Source organism: Rhinopithecus bieti, unplaced genomic scaffold (assembly GCF_001698545.2).
Source record: "Rhinopithecus bieti isolate Rb0 unplaced genomic scaffold, ASM169854v2 scaffold_74680, whole genome shotgun sequence".
Classification (NCBI taxonomy): domain Eukaryota; kingdom Metazoa; phylum Chordata; class Mammalia; order Primates; family Cercopithecidae; genus Rhinopithecus; species Rhinopithecus bieti.
This window is the reverse complement of record NW_016828033.1, coordinates 883,461-905,499: the sequence shown is the minus strand read 5'-3', so window position 1 is coordinate 905,499 and position 22,039 is coordinate 883,461. Positions and strand designations below refer to the sequence as shown.

General features: G+C 44.7%; 1 protein-coding gene across 1 annotated transcript in view; it reads left to right on the top strand.

Annotated features, from left to right (window-relative positions):
- Positions 1–22,039, top strand: part of SLC7A8 (solute carrier family 7 member 8) — a 64,465-nt gene that overhangs the window by 3,061 nt on the left and 39,365 nt on the right. Inside the window, exons 2-3 of the mRNA XM_017864201.1 lie at positions 15,898–16,102; positions 17,008–17,159. Of these exons, the coding sequence (XP_017719690.1) occupies positions 15,898–16,102; positions 17,008–17,159 (357 nt within the window). The remainder of the gene's footprint in view (positions 1–15,897; positions 16,103–17,007; positions 17,160–22,039) is intronic.

Below are 22,039 nucleotides of genomic sequence, written 5' to 3'. Positions count from 1 at the left end.
AAAGAAAAAAAAAAAAAGAGAGAACAGCCAAGTATTCAGTATGTATAGCACATGCCAGTTTAAGGTCTATAAATAGCCCAGAGCCCGATACCTCTTTCACCAATTTGACTGACAGAATTAAGCATTTTCCTCCCTCTATGAAGGTTCTGACTTATACACAGATGTGCACGCCCACAGGCACAAAAGCACAATTAAACATCCTTCTTCCTGCCTCAGTCTGGCTCACCTTTCCCAACATAGGTTCAGGTATTCAAGGGTAGAAGGTATTTTCCTGTATACTGATGTTTTTGTCTCTTCCTTTAACATCTTTTTCAAGACTATGAAGAAATGGGAGTGTTCAGATAAAATAAGTACAGTTTCTATGGGTATATGTTACTACTGATTTGTCCACAACCTTATGGATGGTACTTCAACGGGAGAATAATCTCAAAGCTCCCCATGGTGACATTGCAGTAACAAGAATGGCAACTCTGGTGTTCTGTGATGATTCCAAATATGTGATTTTACAGAAATCGGGATATTTTTGCAAAGCATGAGAATCCTTGTAGAGTTAATAGGCTACCTCAACTCAAGCTAGACACAAATTTCCCCTTTAAGATGATACAGGGGAAAAAATTCATTCTGCTTCCGCTCCTGCATGGCTGTTGAGTCGCAGATGTGCTGAGGAACTGCCCTTTCCTCTTCTGGAGAAGTTTCTCAGTGGATGATCGTGATTCAAGTGTTTTCAAGACCAAATGCAAAAATAGAAATGGCATTTTCTGTGTAGATTTCAGGGATCTGGTGTTCAATGTCAACACTGCAGAAAAAAAGAGAACTAAAAGGTAAAAAGAGGGCCGGGCACTGTGGCTCATGCCTGCAATCCCAGCACTTTGGAAGGCCGAGGCAGGCAGATCACGAGGTCAGGAGATCGAGACCATCCTGGCTAACACGTTGAAACCCCGTCTCTACTAAAAATACAAAAAATTAGTTAGGCATCATGGCGCATGCCTATAGTCCCAGCTACTCAGGAGGCTGAGGCAGGAGAATCGCTTGAACCCAGGAGGCAGAGGTTGCAGTGAGCCAAGGTTGCACCACTGCACTCCAGCCTGGCCGACAGAGCGTGACTCCATCTCAAAAAAAAAAAAAAAAAAGGTCGAAAAGAGAAAGGAAGTTTTCTAAGTGAATCAGGTGATGTGGTATGGAAAAGTGGCATTTGTCCCAAATCTTTCTTTCTTTTTTGAAGCAGGGTCTCGCTGTGTTGCCTAGGCTGGAGTGCTGTGGTGGGCTGACTGCATTGCTGCAGCCTCAAACTCCTGGGCTCAAGCAATCCTTCCACCTCAGCTTCCTCAGTAGCTGTGACCACAGGCATGCATCACCACACCTAGCTAATTTTAAATTTTTTCTTGTAGAAACAGGGTCTCACTATATTGCCCAGGCTGCTCTCTGACTCCTGGGCTCAAGAAATCCTCCCACCTCAGCCTATCAGTGCTGGGATTACAGGCATGAACCACCACACCCGGCCCCCAAATCTTTTTTATTTTTATTTTTTTCAGGGACTGTGTCAAAGGTACATTTGCCCTAAATCTCTCTCTCTCATACCTAACTGACTTAGAGGGATAATTTATACTACCTTTTTTTTTTTTTTTTGAGACAGAGTCTCACTCTGTTGCCCAGGCTGGAGTGCGGTGATGCAACCTCAGCTCACTGCAACCTCCTAGGCTTGGAGTGCAGTGGCGTGATCTCAGCTCACTGCAACTTCCGCCTCCCAGGTTCAAGCGATTCTCCTGCCTGAGTTTCCCGAGTAGCTGGGACTACAGGTGCGCACCACCACGCCCAGCTAGTTTTTTTTTTCATTTTTAGTAGAGATGCGTTTCACCATGTTGGCCGGGCTGGTCTTGAACTCATGACCTCAGGTGATCCACCCGCCTCAGCCTCCCAAAGTGCTGGGGTTACAGGAGTGAACCACCACGCCTGTCCTAAAGTACATGTTTTATAAAATTTCATTCAATGGATGATTGAAAGCAGGGATAACAGAATGGTAGGTGTTATGGAAATATACTATGAATTAATAAAAGACTCATGCCAGAGAGTTCCTTATAACCTGATTGGGAAGATGAGATGCGTATGTACTAAACAGAGAACATTGAAAATTAATGACATGGTTTAGTTGTGTAAGAGCTGAAGGAGGGCAAAGTTAGGTGAATGGTGGGAAGCAAGGAGAGAGAGGTTCTTATTAAGAACTAGATTAAGAAGCATCTTGAAGGATTTGAGGAGAAGATGAAGTAGGGGATTCTGGGAGTTTTCGTAGGTAAAAGCACAATGACTAAACTATTATTTCCTAGATCAAAGATGGTGTCCTTAAAAAAAAATTGAACTATGAGAAAAATTGAGCCAGGTGTGGTGGTAGATACATGTAGTCCCATCTACTTGATCATTTTAGCCCTGGAGTTTCAGGCCAGCCTGGGCAACAGAGCAAGACCTCATTTCCCATTTTTTTTTTTTTTTTTTGGAGACAAGATCTCACTCTGTTAACCAGGCTGGAGTACAGTGGTGCAACCATAGTTCACTGCAGTCTTGAAAGCAATTCTCCCACCTCAGCCTCCCAAGTAGTTTAATAATTTTTAAAATTATTTTAAATTTTTTCTAGAGACATCTCAACATGTTGCCCAGGCTATCTCAAACTCCTGGGCTCAAGCAATCCTCCCGCCTCGGCCTCCCAAAGTGTTGGGGTTACAGGTGTGAGCCACCATGCCCAACAAAACCTTGCCTCTTAAAAAAAAAAAACCAACTGTCTTATATATTTCTGAATCTTTAGTGTTTAACAGAGTGCCTGCTAAGGAATACTTACTCAAATGATTGTTGAATTTAGCGGACTCTAGGACAAAAATATGAATAGGAAACATTTATCTGCAGGGCTGCTGGGAACCTGGCTTGAAAATCTTTAAGCTAGGAGTAGTTTGATCAACCTGGACAATTAGGTTGGCCCATTTTAATCTTTTTTTCCGAGACGGAGTGTCTGTCACCCAGGCTGGAGTACGGTAGCTTCAACCTCTACCTCCCAGGTTCAAGCGATTTCCCGCCTCAGCCTCCCGAGTAGCTGGGACTACAGGCATGCACCACCATGCCTGGCTAATTTTTTTTTTTTTTTTTTTTTTTTAGTAGAGACAGGGTTTTGGGGTTTCACTGTGTTAGCCAGGATGATTTTGATCTTCTGACCTCTTGATCCGCCCACCTCGGTCTCCCAAAGTGCTGGGATTACAGGCGTGAACCACCGCGCCCGGCCTATTTTAATCTTTTAACATCACCCTTGCCCTAACCTAACCAGGCTTTTGCTCTCCATGTACTTTGCTAAGGAAACCTGTTGGCAGCATATTAATTTAGATTTTACCATGCATGTGGAGTTCACCGCAAAGCCGAAAGAGGGTGTGGAAGACAGCAAAGTTCATTTATTAATGATACCAAAGGTACTGTTAATGCTGTGTTTATTAAACACTTAGTATATGCCAGGTACTCATCCAATTATCTAACATACCTGAACTTATTTGTCATTCACAATAACTCATTCGGTAGACACTTTATTATCTCTTCCTCCAGATAGGAAATAGAGACTCAAAGGGGTAAGCAACTTTGCTGAAGATCACACAACTAAAAAATATTGGAGCTAGGATTCAAACCCAGAGCTTGTCTGAATCCTGAATCAAGCTCGTAAGCATTATTCTTCACTATTTCTCTTTTTATCTCCTAAAGGAGCATTTTCTTTTAGAATCTGGACAGAGATCCTTATTCATTTTTATAAATGAATGTTCATTGTATAGCAACTAATTTTGTGTTCCCAGTGAGGAAGGTTCCCATTATATGGGGGAGCTGGGCTGTCAGCTGGGTGTAGAAGAAAGTAATATTCCCAGTGCAGTTGCAGGAAGATTTGGGTGAGCCTGAGGGGCATCTGGCCAGCACAGACCATGCTTACATTCATTCCTGCACATGCACACCTTTCCTTTATGGACCAGTGTTCTTCCCAGCCATGTTAGAGGTGCCCACAGAGTTCTTGGCCGTTTAGGTAATTTATACCAGTCACATATCTAGGTATGTAACCAGAATCTATGTCTTGAAGGCATTAAAAGGAAAACCTTAAACAAATTAAATTTAGCAGTGTTTAATTGAGCAAAGAACAATTCGTGAATCAGGCAGCCTCTTGAACTAGAACTTGTTCAGAGTTTCTGGGGCAGCCTCATGGTCGAAGAAGATTCATGGGCAGAAAAAGGCAAGTGACATACAGGAAATGGAAGTAAGGTACAGAAACAGCTGGATTGGTTACAGCTCTACGTTTGCCTTATTTGAACATGGGTTGGATAGTTGGCTGCCTTTGATTGGCTGAAACTCAGTTAATGGTACAAAAGTAGGTTACAGTCTATTTACACATCCAGTTAGGTTATGTTTCACTACATATAGAGAAAACTTTAAGTGGAATTTAAAATATGTATGGAGGCAGCTTTAAGCTAAACTTAACAAAGGTGAAAAAGCTGTTTGGAGAGCTGTAATAATAAATCCAAAAGTATATAATGTCAGACCATTTTATTTTCAGCACAATTTATGTTTATGGGGGATCTTGGTATATTTGCTACGGAACAATACTGGATGCAGATCTAGCTACTAGACCACTATCTCCCAACTAACATGACTTTTTAAAATAGTATTTATTGAGCTCTTACTAAATGCCAATTCTTTTTTTTTTTTTTTTTTTTTTTTGAGACAGAGTCTCGCTCTGTCACCCAGGCTGGAGTGCGGTGGTGCAATCTCAGGTCACTGTAACTTCTCCCTCCCAGGTTCAAGTGATTCTTCTGCCTCAGCCTCCCAAGTAGCTGGGATTACAGGCGTGAGCTACCATGCTCAGCTAATTTTTGTATTTTTAGTGAAGACAGGATTTCACCATGTTGGCCAGGCTAGTCTCGAACCCCTGACCTCAAGTGATCCACCTGCCTCGGTCTCCCAAAGTGCTAGGATTATAGGGGTGAGCCACCGCACCCGGCCTAAATGCCAATTCCTGAGTTATAAGCTCTTTACATATATTATTTTATTCAGTCTTCACAACAATCCTAAGAAAGTACTTATTATAATTACCTGTACGTTAAAAATGGGGAAATTGAGTCACAGAGCTGGTAGCTAATTTTCCTAGGGTCACACCACTGATAACTGTGATGACTCCATAGCCAAAACACTTAACCATTTCCCATTTCTAATTGGTAACCAAGACAGGAGGAGGCTGATGTGTATTGCATGGTGGGGCAGTTGGCCATGGAAGAAGACAACCCTGAGATTGGAGTCCAGAAAGACTATGGTGTCTGATACTGAAAAAATTGGGACAAAAAAACTTTAAGGGTTTCTGTCAACAGAGAAGTGTGGCTATGGGTATAACCTGTACCGAAATGGCTCTGGGCTGACTTGGAAAAATTTCAAGTATGAAAGATCTCACACCCATGTAGTCTATACCATTTTAGAAGATTTTGCATTTTAGTCTCAAATATGATGTATTAGCTTCTAATCCCAAAAATATCTACTGGATGTTGACCAGAAGGAGGGAGTGTGAAAACTGCTTCTTGAGTTTGTATGTCAATAATAAAAAAAAAAAAATACACACACAAAACATGGAGGGATTAGGATTTGGTTCATTCAGGATGAAAATGTGATTAAAACTCTCATTGTTCTCAAATAAAATTCTGGGACAGAAGCCACTAGGAGGTATTTCAAAACAAACACATCTTGGTGAGTAGAGAAAGGCTATATACCCAGCAATGTAATAATAATTAAGTAGCTACCATTCACTGAGCACTTACTATGCACCAGATTTATAGTGCCCGATTAGTACTTTATAAGTATTCTCATCTAATCCCACACAATAACTACTGTTATAGAAGTGAAAGGTTCAAACAGTTAAGTAACTGGGTGATGGTAGAACCTAGATTCCCACCCAGGTCACTAAACTCTGAAGCACCTGGGCCTAACTAAAATGCTCCTCAGTCTGGAGTGCAAGGTGTCTGGGACCAGGGATCCTTGGTTGGATGCTTCCTGCCTCCAGGAACCAGAGAGCTCAAGGAGTAATTTGGTTGAATCTGCTGTTGTCAGGGCGATAATATTCCCTCAAAGAGCAGAGTTACACAGAATGACTTACTAGCAGGAGATGCTTAGAGTCAGGGAAAGAAAGTAGGAATCTGGCAGGTAAAACACTATGTTCAAGAGACACACCAGACAGCCATTTTAAACAACCATAGTTAAAAACACCCCGTACCTGCCAGGTGTGGTGGCTCATACCTGTAATCCCAGCACTTTGGGAGGCCGAGGTGGGTGGATCACATGAGGTCAGGAGCTCGGGACAAGCCTGGCCAACATGGTGAAACCCCCTCTCTACTAAAAGTACAAAAATTAGCCAGGTGTGGTGGCAAGTGCCTGTAGTCCCAGCTCCTTGGAAGGCTGAGGCACGAGAATTGCTTAAACCAGGAGGTGGAGGTTGCAGTGAGCCAAGTTGCACTACTGCTCACTCCAGGATTCTGTCTCAAAACAACAACAAACAAACAAACAAAAAACACCACTGTACCCAAATCAAATAACCTTCTCAGGGAGGCCAGCACCATATATACACTTTTCTGAGTTAAATCAGCTTATTGAAGTGGGGTAGAGGTGTAGGGTATCTTGGCTAGGGCTTCTCAAGTTGCCAGGCTACCGAGGTCTTCTGTCTTTCTGATGAGTAATCCAGCAGCACAGCTGCCTTCAAAGAAATGCCTCAGGAATTTCTGTTGTCATTTTGTTGATATTGTAGGAGAAGGAGATGGATCTAGAAAAGCAGGCACACGCAAATGATCCCAGGAGTATATCACAAACTACAGAAAACGAGAGCCATTCAGGAACCCAGGGGGCTAGAAACTGTTCCTTTCCAATGTTTAACCCCCTGCTGAGCACACAGAGCATGGAGGACCATGCCTTCTTCCCCTCCCAGAACATGTCTACAGAGCAGGCCCCCAGATCCCTTCTCCCTGGATATCTGGAAATGGCAAACTGCAGGCTACTCTCTGCGGCAGGAGTGGGAGCAACTGGACATGGGATTCAGAATTATTCCATATTTTAACAAACACTCACCGAGCACACTATATTCTAGGCCTTGTCCTGAGCACTGGTGAATTTTATTTCTAGGAGGCAAAATAATCCCTCAAGTCTATTTTAAGCTGTTTTATTTATAGAATGAGTGAAGTTTGAGCTGAAAACCTTTATTGATCACATCTCATCCCTCATCTTTGTCACAGTCACATGTCTTCTCATTGGTTTGCTCCCTGCTTTAAATATCCTCAGCATCAGCAGTGACGTTACTTCTGGGGAGAAGGTTTCACAATGTCTGAAGATGGACCAGGCAACCTCACACTCAACTGCACATTGCAAAAGCAGATTACTCAGACAGAGCACCACTGCTGCAGAATTATTACTTTTCTCATCTGTCTCTCTGTTTTAAAGGTGCTTGTTTGTACATTTAGGAAATGCACAAATACTTCAGCTGCTTTTTAAGAGTACAGTTCTGCAGAGAGTGTTTAGTAAGCAGCTGATAAAGACAGGTCAGGTTGACCTAAGGTGGTATTTGGACCCTGATACTGAAAGCAGAAAGTTTAATGTGAATTTTTCCATGATTTGCATCAGCATGCCATAGAATGGGAAGAACCACTGATTAGAAAAAGATGGGCTTTAGAGATAGTCTTAAGTTTGCAAACCGCTTCCCCATTTACAATCTTCGTAATCTTGAGCAAGCTAATTATCAGTTTACTTAGCTGTGCAATGGAAATTTGTTGTGGAGTATTTGAACAAAGCTGGCTGAGTGGGGTGGCACATACCTGTAATTCCAGCACTTTGGGAGGCTGAGATGGGAGGATCACTCGGATCCAGGAGTTCAAGACCAGCCTGAGCAACACAGTGGGATCCTGCCTCTACAAAATATTTAAAAATTAGCCAGGTGGGGTGGCACATGCCTGTGGTCCCAGCACTAGGGAGGCTGAGGTGGGAGGATTGCTTGAGCTCCAGAGGCAGAGGTTGCAGTGAGCTGTGATAGTGCTACTGCACTCCAGCCTGGGTGACAGAGTGAGACCTTGTCTCAAAAAAAAAAAAAGTAAAAATTAAAAAAATAAAACAAAGCCCTTGCATTCCTTTAACCCAAAGAGAGAAATAAATTAATATTTATTGGAAAATGCCATAGTGCATCAGTATGCTGTAGAATGGGGGGAACCATTGATGATTAGTGGTTCCCACCTCCAACTCACACACTCAATAATTTTGGTTCTGAAATTTGAATTGGACGGATCCAGTGAGAAGACTGACCGTTTCAGCCCAAGTCTGATCTGCTTAGCAACCAGCTGGTTGCTTTTCTTTTTCTCTTTGCTGAGCTGAGTCTGACACTCATCAGCATCAGTCTGACACTTCCCTCTTCCAGGAAGACTTTTCTGAACAGCCTATGCCAGTGATTTTTTTTTCCACGCATTAAAATCTTGTCATATATTGCAATAGCCCTCATGCAGCTTCTGCTCTGCGTGGTGGTGTCAGCTCTGTGTCTGTACATATGTGTCTTCCCTTTCCATACAGTTCCTTGAAACCAGGCACTGTGTCTCACTTTCACATCCTATAACCTAGTACATGGTGAGTATTGAATAATAGCAGTCAGTCAAAAACAAATCATCATTCAAGATTGCCTCACAACAATGTGAATGTACTTAACACTGCTAAACTATAGACTTAAAAATGGTTAAGATGGTAAATTTTGTTATGTGTTTTTACCACAATGAAAATTTTGTTCTGTTTAAAATGAGTTATTCCCATGAATAATACATTTTGTGTGCTTAGCTTAAAAAAAAAAAAAAAATCATCCAGGCTCAAATTTGAAAGGGATTGGAGCTCAACCAAAAGGTAACAGTGCTGAGGTTAAGAAGCCTTGTTCTACCTTCAAACTTCAATGAAGCCCAGATACTTTGTTGTGGGAGGCTGTCCTGTCTATTGTAGGATGTTTAGCAGCATTACCCGCCTCTACACACCAGGTGCTGGTAGCTCTCCCACCCTCATTGTGACAACCAAAAGTGTCTCCAGATACGGCCAGCTGTCTTCTTGAGGTGGTAGACAAAGTTGTTCTCAGTTGAAAACCACCGAGGAAGACAAAGCCTCTCACTGTAGATGCCTGGCTCCCCAGTTGGGCTGGGAATGCTGGAGGCAAGATGTGGGTCCTTCATGGGCTTATTTGAGGGCTCAACACTCAGCCCCCCACCACCCCCAGGCTACGATGCCTGTCTTTCAGTAACTGGTAGTTGGCTCCATTCGTTTCATTAAAAGTCCGTGTGTGAACAAGTGCTTCCCCATTACCTTCCAAAACAAGCATGTACAGAGTGGGCGCTCAATAAATACCTTTTGAGATGTGATTACCTGCTGTCCACCCACCTGCGGCATCTAAAAATTACACCTAGACCAGCAGACAAATGACTCAGAGAATGTTTTACAGTCTTGGCTGTACCGTACTGTTTTGGAGCCAAGCCTCCAAAGCAAGTCCATTGAATTCTTCTAGGACTGGTCTCTGTCCCTACTGCTACAAATCCTAGCCATTCCTTACATTTGTTAGCATTTCACAAATTGTAAAGTGCCTCACATATAGGCTCTCCCTTGATTCCCCACAACAACCCTGTTGAGGTAGGCAGGGCAGGAACAATTACTCCTATTCTGCAGATGAGGAGAGTGATTTTCACAAAAATTCAGGTCACATAGCAAAGCAAGAACAAAGTTTCTCCTCCAGCTCTAAGTCTAGTGCCCTTTCCATGTTTTCAATAAGGAATCCAGAACAGCAGAGTTCTGCAGTGCCTTCCACATCTCTATCTGCAGAAGATGTTGACTCCTCAGGGCATGTGTCAGAGTCTTGACCTGCTACCACCCCTGAGGAGCTGTTTGTACAGTCCTGATGGGAAAGTGTAAACAGGGTGAGAAGCATGGTGAGCTTCCAGGCCTGGCGTGAAGATCAAAGCCTGGGCCCCACATGCCAGACCTGCTTTCACGCTGTTCCCTTAGTCCTGAAAAGCTCTGAGATCCTCTCAGCCACTTTGTGGAAGAAACACAAAGCAGGATCACCTAGCTTTCTCTGGACATCATGGAAATGGCCAAAACCTCCAAGCCCCAGGAGAAGGCTGTGGCTAGATTTCAAGGCTAGCATGAGTAAGGAAGGCCAAAGCCTTTTGGATCTGAGGGTCTGTTGGGCGTCAGAAGTCTGTAATCTCATGCCTTAGGAAATTCTCTGATGGCTGTAACATTCTAGTGTGGACAAGCCTAGATGTGAGTAATGCTTTAATGGGAGTCACACGGATATTGGTCTACAGATGGGGGAGTTAGTGATTATTCACGGCAAATGTGGGTTTTCTCAATTCCGGCAATTTTTCTAGTGAAGACTTGCCCATTGAGACAACGTGGCTCCTTTTAATGAAATGGTTTGCTTGGTTTTCTTTGACAGAACAAGCCAAACTGGGTTTCATTGTCCAGGCATCCTAGAATTCATTCTTCACTAAAGAAGATCTGTGTGATAAGATGATTACTTTATTAGTTGCGGGGGATAGAAGCAGGACTAAAACTCTAACCTTGAGTACCTCAGCAATACCAGATAGATGTGCATCTCATTCTAAGTGGCTTTACAGACAAAGAGTCTAAGCTAAAACATTGGAGGAAAAAACCCACAGTGATCAACCTTCTTCCTGTATCTCATCAAGAAACGTTTGTTGGCCGGGCGGGATGGCTCATGCCTATAATCTCAGCACTTTAGGAAGCCAAGGCAGGAGGATCACTTGAGGCCAAGAGTTCGAGACCAGCCTGGGCAACATAGTGAGACCCCCTTCTCCGCCTAAAAAAAAAATTAGCTGGGTGTAGTGGCACACACCTATAGTCCTAGCTACTCGGGAGGTTGAAACAGGAGGATCACTTGATCCCAGGGGTTTGAGGCTGCAGTGAGTATGATCACACCACTACACTCCAGCTTGGGTGAAAGAGTGGTGAGACCTACGGCCAAGCACATAATCCCAGCACTTTGGGAGGCCAAGGCAGGTGGGTCACCTGAGGTCAGGAGTTCGAGACCAGCCTGTCCAATATGGTGAAACCCCATCTCTACTAATAATACAAAAATTAGCCTGGCATAGTGGTGCACGCCTGTAATTCCAGCTACTCGGGAGGCTGAGGCAGGAGAATCACTTGAACCCATGAGGCGGGGGTTGCAGTGAGCTGAGATCGTGCCACTGCACTTCAGCCTGGGTGACAGAGTGAGACTCTGTCTCAAAAAAAAGAATGAAAGAGAGAGAGACAGAGAGAGAAAGAGAAGGAAGGAAGGAAGGAAGGAAGGAAGGCAGTAGGAAGGGAAGGAGGAAGGGAGGGAGGGAGGGAGGGAGGGGAGGGACGGGGAGGGAGGAGGGAAGGAAGGAAGGAGAAAAAAGGAAAGAAAAGAGAAAGAAAGAAAGGTTCATAGTCAAAGTAGAAAAGCCTTTTCCCAGTTCGTCTTTTTCAAAGCCACTCTGGAAAAGTCTCACTTAAGACAGTGTCCAAGTTGAAAAGCCCAACTGTTAAAGTGTCTGTTTTGCAGTTTCCAGAGGGTAGGCAACATGGAATCATGGAGGAAAGCCTCGACCACGAGTCTAAGGACTTAGCTTCTCATCCAGGTCTTGCTACTTATACAGTGCATGACTTTGATAAAGTCCCTTCACCTCTCTGAGCCTCAGTTTTTGCGATGGTAAAATAGGAATGATACAACCTGCCCTGTGCACCTAAGCAAGTAGTTAGGAGACCAAGTAAGGTAATGGATATCAATGTTTTATAAATGCCCATTGAAAGTGGTACTGCAATAGAAGGAATGAATCAGATCTGTGTTCCAACTCTTTAATAAGTTGCTCCTGTGAACCATGCCCATTGCCTATAAAGTAGAGCATGGAAGACTGACCCTCGTGTATTAGGAAGACCTTTTATTTTCAGGGAAAAGCTGGAGGCTGTGACAGAAGATTTAGGTTCCAGTCCAGCTACAACGAACTTACCCTATGATATAGGCAAATAACTGCCTTTCTAGGTCTCAGTTTCTTCATCCATAAAATAGGGATAATAATACCGCCCTCATTTTCCCCACTTGAAAAAGGAATAATAGTTGTCCTACTTTCTTCCCCTATAAATTGGAGATGGTAGGCCAGGCGCAGTGACTCACGCCTGTAATCCCAGCACTTTGGGAAGTCAAGGAGGGTGGATCACTTGAGGTCAGGAGTTATAAACCAGCCTGGCCAACATGGTGAAACCCCATCTCTACTAAAAATACAAAAATTAGTCAGGTGTGGTGGCACATGCCTGTAATCCCAGCTACTCGGGAGGTTGAGGCATGAGAATCACTTGAACCTGGGAGGCAGAGGTTGCAGTGAGCCGAGAAAGTGCCACTGCACTCCAGCCTAGGTGACAGAGCGAGACTTCATCTCAAAGTAAATAAATAAATAAATAGGAGATGGTAATAATAGTCCGTCTACTTTCCTTAGCAGTGAAATAAGTGGGTTGCTTTACTCATTTGCCTGCAATATATGCTTAACATTCTCACAGGATTTGGATGTTCCAAAGAAATAGGTATACTAAATTGCTCTGTAGAGATGCACAAACGGTGTCAGATATCATTTATTAATTAAACATTACAGAGTGTCTACTGGGGACACTTCACAGATAAGGGAAAGCAGCATAGTTCTTGCTTTCATGGTGCTTACAGTCTATTGGAGATGAATATCAGAGAGATGATCACACTAAAGATTGGATAGAAGTAGTAGACCCTACTGTTGAGTAAATGTAACGTCAATTTTCTTTCCATTCTAGAACATATTTCTGCTGTGAGTGACATTCTGTCCCCTGCAGAAGTCCCAGAGGCTGCTAAGGTGAAGGAAGTGTTCCTGACTTTTCTAGTTTGCTAGGGGGTGATTTCCTAGAATCAGAGACACTCATTTTTTTCCTATTCCCTAGCACTTAATTTACACTAGTGTAGCTCAATATTTTTTAGCTTTTATCTTTGTAATTTTATTTATTTATTTATTTATTTATTTATTTGAGACAGGGTCTTGCTCTGTCACTAGAGTGCAGTGGTGTACTCACAGCTCACTGCAGCCTCGCCCTCCCAGGCTCAGGCAGTCCTCCCACCTCAGCCTCCCTAGTAGCTGGGACTATAGGTGCATGCCACCAGTCTGGCTAATTTAAAAAAAAAAATTTTTTTTTTTAGAGATAGGATCTCCCTATATCGCCCAGGCTGGTCTCGAACTCCTGGGATCAAGTGATCCTCCCGCCTCAGCCTCCCAAAGTGCTGGGATTACAGGCATGAGCCACCAATGCCTGGCCTATCTTTGTAATTTTAATTTGGTCAAAATTAAGGTTTTGGGGAGAGAAACCCAATTTTTTGAAGTGAGGACTCTTATTCCAATGCCAATCTACTGTGACCCTCGCAATCCCTCTGGCAGCTCTCTGCTAGAGTTCTTAAAGGCTGGGGCCTCCAAGAAGAAGTGAAGGCAAGAAGTGGGCAATTAGTGTTGCACATCCCACCTTCCAGTGGCTCCTGTGGCCTAGAACAAGGGAAAGAGCACACACACTCGAAATGTTAGAGTGAAAGCAGAAGAGAAGCACTCACTGATCCCTGCTGCAGTGTTTGTTTTCTACAAACCCTTAGTGGAACATTGACACTCTTCATTCCTGAGAAGATCAGATCTAGTAAATAACACCCATCCTCATTTTCCCTCTTGCAACAGCCATTCTTGGCTCTAAGAAGCACCTAGCTATACACTCCTCCCTTTTCAGTACCTTAAAGACCAAAGTCAAACCTTGTTTTTCTGCTGCTATTGATTGTTTTTCTAACCTCTTGAGCTGGTTTTATAACCCTAGTTCTATTGCTTTCATCTTGGCAGGCTTTGAAATGCCCTATAGATCGCTCTTTTGATAATTTCCTGCTAGGCAAGGAATTTACTATCGTCTTTCAGCACTATTAGCAAACCTGTCTCTAGATCTGTCATTTCCCAGCACTTGATGTCTTTCAGGGAACAGCAGTTTGGCAGGCGAAGAATCATTTGACAAGGGGAACGTGTCCTAAATCCTGGAATACTACAAGCAGGTCTTTTAGTCTCTACTAACCCAGTACTTCTGAACAGACCATATGGGGACTGTCTGAGAGAGGCTGAAAGATGTCCTGTTGGTCTATCATAGAACTTTACACAAACTTACAAGAAGAGGAAAAGTCTGTAAGGTTTGGCGGCACTCAGAATCTCCTTTTTCTATCTTCTCTTCACCTGATAGTTATATCACTAATTTGATGATGAGGAATTATTTTTCTTAGTTTCATTTCTATAAGCAGCCCCTTTCTGTTGCGAAAGACCGTTAGCACCAAAATTAGGAAGACATATTTGAGACAAATATGTGCTTCCTTTTCATCTGTATCTAACTTCAGCCTGTGCCCCCTGATTCTATATTTCAGTCTCAGGGCTAGATTGCGGTTGTGTTATGGTTGAGATCTGAGCGTCAGTTTTTGAAAGCTGAGCATAGGACCTTACAATCTCCATCTCACTGGTTCCAGACCACTACAGAGAGCTCATGGAGGCTTGAGATGTCCTTAGAACACAGTCAAATCCAGCTGACTTTAGGGTACTCTAGCTCTGCCTTTCCACCTGGATCCATTTGGTCTCTGCTCCTTTCCTCAGGCATTTAGTGGTGCAGCTGGGCAGAGCATGAAGCAGCACTTTCAAAGCACCCACCCAATGGACCTTGATGACCTATTTTATCACAAGAAGTGGACAGGGGAACAGTTGGGAAGAAGCATGTCAGGAACAGCCTCCACACTCCTGTTCCTCCTCTGCGTAACACACACAACCCAGCAGCCAGCCATTCAGTACTGGCTGTGGGCCTCACCTCTCAGGAGAAAACCAGCCCCTGCACACAAGCAGAAGTGGATTAGTGGAAAGAGCGCTGGATTAAGTATCAGGAGACTGACTTCTAGATCCAATTTTACCCATCAGTAGCTGTGGAATTTGGAGAAAGCCACTTAACCCCTCTATGTCTTAATCTCTTAGTTTGTAAAATAGAGAGGGAAGTACCTGCCTCTCTCCTCTCCCTGAATTCCATAAGGTTGTTTTGAGGGTCACATGAAAGATTGGTGGGTAATGACCTTTGAAAGAATATAGTACTGAGGCTTTGTACAGATTGCATTCCTACACACCACCTCTAAACTACTAGCACTGTTTTTATAGAGTTATTTTACGTTCTTCACCAAGGGTGGGGCTGTCATGTCTAGGGTAGAAGCCAGCCTCCAGGAGTGTTTTCCACACTCACGAGTCTTGAAAACCCCCAATCTTGGGGTGTGACCACAATCTGTCCAAAAAAGATTGTCCTTTGGCTCATTTTTGAAGCCTTCCAGTGGGCAAGTGTTCTCTGAAAACAGTCCACTTTTCCAGCCCTGCCATTTTCAGAGTCTTGAGGGCCTTATCACTTTGGGTGGACCACATGTCTCTCAGCTGGAGGGTCCTGAGATTCGATACTTCACCATCACTTTCTGCAATGTGGACCTAAGCAACTCACTTGGTATCTCTGAGACTCAGTTTCCTCCTCTGTAAAATATGAGAAATGATATCTGATTCCATAGTGTCATCCTGAGGATTAAATGAGATGTGGAAAGTACCTGACCAAGTTCCTAGTCAATATGTGTCAGTTCTCTGCTCTTCTTTACCCTACTTCAGGGAGAATTATTGCTAGACACCTGCCTGCAGATCATTTATGTATCTCCAAGGCATTTCAGAATCAGATCAGAGATGAGACCACCCTCCAAATGCCAATGCTGCCAACCATCCTGTCTCTACTGTCTCCCCTTCTTACCCTTGGTGTACCACGCAGGGAACATCATCGGCTCTGGAATCTTTGTCTCGCCAAAGGGCGTGCTGGAGAATGCCGGTTCTGTGGGCCTTGCTCTCATCGTCTGGATCGTGACAGGCTTCATCACAGTTGTGGGAGCCCTCTGCTATGCTGAACTTGGGGTCACCATCCCCAAATCTGGAGGTGACTACTCCTATGTCAAGGACATCTTCGGAGGACTGGCTGGGTAAGAGGATCTGTGGAGACCTGAATGGTCTAGGGGAAAAGGAGGAAGACATTCAGAAGGAGGTCAGATCAGAAAAAGCCAACGCTAGGAGTTTCCAGTCTCCAGTGTGCCAGGGGGTGCTAGAGAATGGAATGTCTCTTCTGCTTTCCTGCCATGGTTGCTAGTGTAACCTTGTGTCCCCTTGAGGCTCCTGAGAATGACGGAGGGACCAGTTTTGTAGTTTTGACCTCTATGTTGATCTTAGTGGGAAAGATTCTATGAGTGAGAGCAAACGGAACTGTATAACAACACTGACCATAGATTCCCAGAGAAAGCACATCACAAAAACAAACCTCTTCTATCTTGATAAGTGAGAGTGGCCACTTAAGGTAGAGTGTACCCTCTTCTCACACTACCAAGGATAATGGCCTTCCTCTAGAGTTGGACCCTAATCTTAAATATCCTCAATTTCTGCATCCCTGCCATTGGTAAACCCTCACCAATGGGCCAAAGGGTGTGAAAGGCGCTTCCCCTACAAACCTCCACTTGATACCTCTCCTGTTTGTTGCTTCTGTAACCACACACTTAGTATGTCCTGTCTATCAACATTCTGGGGTTGCAAATTTTGTTTTTCCACCATTGGATGCTGGTGGCCACAGTGATGGAGAAGAGATGATGAAAGGAGAGAAGAGAAAGAAAGAATGCCAAGACTTGTGTTAGTGCTTGTGGAAATTTAGTTCTTCATCATTAAACCATTTTATTGTCATTGCAGAAGGCTGGGTGTCTCATTTGTGGGTGGGGGCAGAGGCTGGGCTCTTCAGCATCCCTGAAAATAAAAAAGAGATGCATGACTTGCCCGGGCTCTCCCCTGATGGCTCTGCATCCCTGCCATGCCTGTCGGCGGGGATGTCCCATTCCTCCTTCAGGTTCCTGAGGCTGTGGATTGCTGTGCTGGTGATCTACCCCACCAACCAGGCTGTCATTGCCCTCACCTTCTCCAACTACGTGCTGCAGCCGCTCTTCCCTACCTGCTTCCCCCCAGAGTCTGGCCTTCGGCTCCTGGCTGCCATCTGCTTATGTAAGTGTCATCTGGGTCTTGGTAGCAAGACAGCCTCTTTTATTATATTTATTATTATTATTTTTAGAACAGAGTCCTCTGTCACTCAGGCTGGAGTGCAGTCACATGATCACAGCTCACTGCAGCCTTGAATTCCTGGGCTCAAGTGATCCTCCTGCCTCGGCCTCCCAAAGTGTTGTGGTTACAGGTGTGAGCCACTGTGCACAGTCTGAGGGACGGCCTCTTTTAGCCTCCCTGGTGGTCTACATTCTCTGACTCTCCTTCCTTCTCTCCTTTTTTTTTTTTTTTTGAGGCAGGGTCTCACTCTGTCTCCCAGGCTGGAGTGCAGTGGCGTGATCTCCATTCACTACAACCTCCGTCTCCCAGGTTCAAGCAATTCTCCCACCTCAGACTCCCAAGTTGCTGGGATTACAGGCGTGAGCCATCATGCCCAGCTAATTTTTGTATTTTTTGTAGAGATGGGGTTTCACCGTGTTGGCCAGGCTGGTTTTGAACTCCTGGCCTCAAGTGATCCGCCCACCTTGGCCTCCCAAAGTGCTGGGATTACAGGCCTGAGCCATCTCACCCTGCCTCCTTTTCTTTTCCCCATTACTTTTCTTTCAGTTTCCTCCAAGTGTGTTTTGTATGAATGGATTCTGCATACAATTGTCTGGTGGGAGAAAAAAAAAAGAAAGAAAGAAAGACAGAGAGAAAGAAAAGAAAGACAGAGAGAAAGAAAAAGAAAGAAAGAAAGAAAGAAAGAAAGAAAGAAAGAAAGAAAGAAAGAAAGAAAGAAAGAAAGAAAGAAAGAAAGAAAGAAAGAAAGAAAGAAAGAAAGAAAGAAAGGGAAAGAAACTTAAGTAGCTCCTTGGAGTCACTGTAATTTTCACTGGCCAGGTCAAAGCACTTTCACCTATATTATCTGATTTGGGCCTAATGACAAGTCCATGAGGTAAGCTGGGCCAGTATTAACATTTTCCCAGAACAGATAAGGAAACAGAGAGCCAGACAAGTGACTTGCCCAGGGAGGCAGGCCGTGTGGAGTGCAAGGGCTCCTGATTTCTTGTCTGTCCAGTGCACTGCACTATGCTGGCTACTCCCAGCTGCGCCTAGGAAGATTACTCTGGCTTCATGGCAGTAAGTCCACATCTACTTCTACCTCAACTTGTCAAGTCACACTTTTTTAACTCTCTTAGAGAAGAGTTTGTCCATGGTCCCTGCCCTTGATGAGTTTTCTAACTAGGAGAAAAGCCATATAGACGGATACTGTGGTTAGGATTCAATTGCAGTAAAAATTCAGAGACGGGAGCTAGGCATGGTGGTGCACACCTGTAGTTCCAGCTACCTGGGAGGCTGAGGTAGGAGGGCCGCTTGACCCTGGGAGTTCTGGGTTATAGTGAGCTTGATCACACCTATGAATAATAGCCACTGCACTCCAGCCTGGGCAACATAGTGAGATCCTATCTCTAAAAAAAAAGAAAAAAAATTAAAAACAACAGTAACAGTAAAATTCAGAGAAGGGAAAAGATCTCTGTGGGCTGGAACAGGTTAGCGAGGCTTTCTAGAGAAGTTCTGCAGAGCCGTATTTCTAGGAAGTCTCAAAACTTTATCTCTGATATTAGTCATCTCAATGGATTGGGGTATCTTACATCTTTAATCAAAAACTAATTTCTAAAGTAAATAGTTACATATGTTTCAGGGGCTCCACCTCTAGAGTTCACTCGGTCCCTGACTTCCCACACCTTCTAACACACATACACTTAGCTGAGGATAGTGATTATCCTGGCCATATGCTTTCCCAGGTCCTGACACTTTTCCTTCTGTCCTGCTATGGGATGGGGGAGGAAGAGATCACTCACCTACCTCAGTAGCCTCTTACAGGGCGGGCAGCTGGGACCCAAGAGGCGGTCTCCTTGGCAAGTGAGCCCTCTTTGGAAGTGGTGGTCAACCCTGGGACAGACCTCCACCACCCAGGCCATTTGTGATATGGGGCCAAGACATTTTTTGGGGGGTGTATTCCTTGTGTTTGGTCGGGCCTGCTCACAGATCTGGAGGCAGAGGAATACAGGCTCCAAAACCAGGCTGCCTGCACCTGCATCTCCAGTCCACCACTTTCTAACTGCAGTGGTGAGTGCTGAGCAGAATCACCCGCCCACCCTACTGTGAGGTGGGGAGTGAATCCTGGCTGCCTCAAGAGGTCGTGGTCACAAGGACTGCAAGAGAGAAGGAAGGGGACACCCTCAGCACAGTGTTAGACACCCAGTACCCCAGTCATATCAGTCACTGAGGGTGGGCAAGATGCTGGGGCCACTTTATCCTTGCGTGCTAGCTGAATCCAGAGTTGAGAGGGGGAGGAGGAGGAGTGAGGGTGTGGGAATGCAGGAAGAGTGCCGTTTCTGTCATCAGATTGGCTAATGGGAGGGTGGGAAGCAGGGCCACAGAAGTGCTGGCCACTGCTGTTTTGGTGTTTCTTTGCACACAGACAGTTTCCTTTTTTCGCTGACGCTGCTAAAGTGTCTCAGACAAGAGGCCACCCTTACCCTCCTACTAGAAATCAAGAACCCCGAGGCTGTTCAGTTTGTTCCCTAGGAGAGGAGCCAGGCCACAGGTTGATGAAGTTCCCGGGCAGCCAGACCCCATGGCTTCCTTTGCATTCCCCAAATCTGCCAAGGGTTTGGCCTCTTGCACAAAGACCCTCCAAAGTAGTGTAGCCCTTTGGGCATCCCCTCAGACCAGAAAGATCCAAACCCTCCTAGGAGATAAGAACAACACCTGCCCGTAGCCCTGCTCCAGAATGACAGGTTACACAGTCCTCTCCACAGCCTACCCCTCACCTACACTCTGAGAACACCAAGCCAAGGAGAAATTTAGAAACTGGTTGATGACAAAAATGACAAGACCCCCCTCCTCTATTCCTGTAGTCAAAGATTCAATAAAGCTTATCTAAGTTCGTCCTCTGCCTTCTCAGCAGAACTGCAAGGAAATTATCTCCAACTTAACAGTAGCCAATCTTGTCCTCCAAAGATAGGAATTTTCAGTGTCCTTGAAATACGTGTTCAAATATTTGTCTACCTTCATAAGCAGAAAAATATTCTTAAATCCTTCTTATTCCCAAGCGTATTCCTCCTTATTTCCTTTAGGGGAAATGGAAACCAGCTCCACACCTCTCCCTCTGCAGCATCCCTTTCCTCCTAGCTGTGAAGGCCATGTGGAGCTGCCATCCCTCTGCCCAGCAGGGTGCACACGTACATGCATTAGCTATACACAAACTTCCTTTCTCCCTTTCCTTATGCCTGACACTCCCAGTTGCTTTGAGTCTGTGTACAGACGTTCTGTTTTCTGGTTTGTTGAATACTTTTTTTTTTTTTAATCCACTTCCATAGGCCCCTCAAGTCCTCTTTTTTTTTCAATTTTATTTTATGGCAGGCCATACCAGATAAGCATCCAATCCTCTTATAAGGTATTCAATAAAACAAGAACCAAGCTGTCAGGAAGGCTCGGTAGATGTTTTGTTTTTGTTTTTGTTTTTGAGACGGAGTGTAGTGTAGTGTAGGCTGGAGTGTAGTGGTGCCATCTTGGCTCACTGCAAGCTCTGCCTCCCCTGTTCAAGTGATTCTCCTGCCTCAGCCTCCCAATTAGCTGGGATTACAGGCATGCGCCACCACGCCCAGCTAATTTTGTATTTTTAGTAGAGATGGGGTTCCCCCCGTTGGTCAGGCTGGTCTCGAACTCCTGACCTCAAGTGATCTACCCACCTCGGCCTCTCAAAGTGAGGCCACTGAGCCCGGCTGGTAGATGCCATCTTTCATTAAATGCTGGCACTTTTTATTCCAGGACCCCTTCCACCTATCCACCTACCCCCACCATCATCCAGCCCTCCTCATCCTCTTAGCAGGTGCCAGGCAAGCCAGCTGCATACAATAAGCCCAGCTTGTATCTGTTTTGAGAGACATAGTAGAGAGTTCGAGCGTGGCGTGAACATATGCACATGGGGAACTCTGCTTCCTGCTGTCCTGTGGTGACATGCTGATGACTGTCAAGCGAGAGGTTTTGAGGAAAGGCCACCCTCTGTGGAGAGGTCATTGAGTGTATAATGGAGGGCACTGGAGGACAGGGCGCAGGGCCCAGCAGGGAGAGCCCGTGTGGTAAAGCCCATGGTGAGGGTTTGCTGGGGGAGGGAGGAGATGAGGTCAAGTCTGCTTCCATGGTGGGGCTGTTTTGGAAAAGAACTGATGAGAAATGAAGTTGGGACGAGCCAGGTGGTGGGGGTGGAGAGGCGGAAAGAACCTGCTGAAACTGGCTGGCCTGCCAAGTCCTGGAGCTGGTGGGGGAGAGGAGAGGGAGAGGGAAGGAACTGCAGACTTGGATCACACTTATGCAACTGCAGCTGCCACTTCGAGTTATTCTATTATTTAGGTCAAAGCTGATTACTCACTGCTGAGTCAGCAGAATATCCCTAGCCACCTGGCAATAAAAAAGAAAAGAAAAGAAAAAAAAACCAGGAGAGAGAGAGAAAGCATTTTACATTTTAATTAAATAAAAAGCCCTTCTCCCTTCTCCAGAACAAGTCTATTAGTGGGAGGGGAGGGAGTTAGGAGGGGACTGGGAAGTGTTAGAACTTGGTTTTGATACCTTTTGTGATTTGCTTGTGTGTTTTTCTCCTTTTGTATTATTTCATAAGTAAATGACTATATTCCCCATATAAAAGATCCAAGTAAGATATAAAAAGAGTCAGCAGCGATAGCTGCCCTTATCATCAGCCCCTGGCCAGTAGCTGCCGTCATAGTGGATAGTTCTAAATAAAGTGCATCTGTTACTGTACAAATCTGGCTGCATAGACATATGTATTGACAGGTTATTCCTACAGCTTGCCCTTTTTTTTTTTTTTTTTTTTTTTTTTT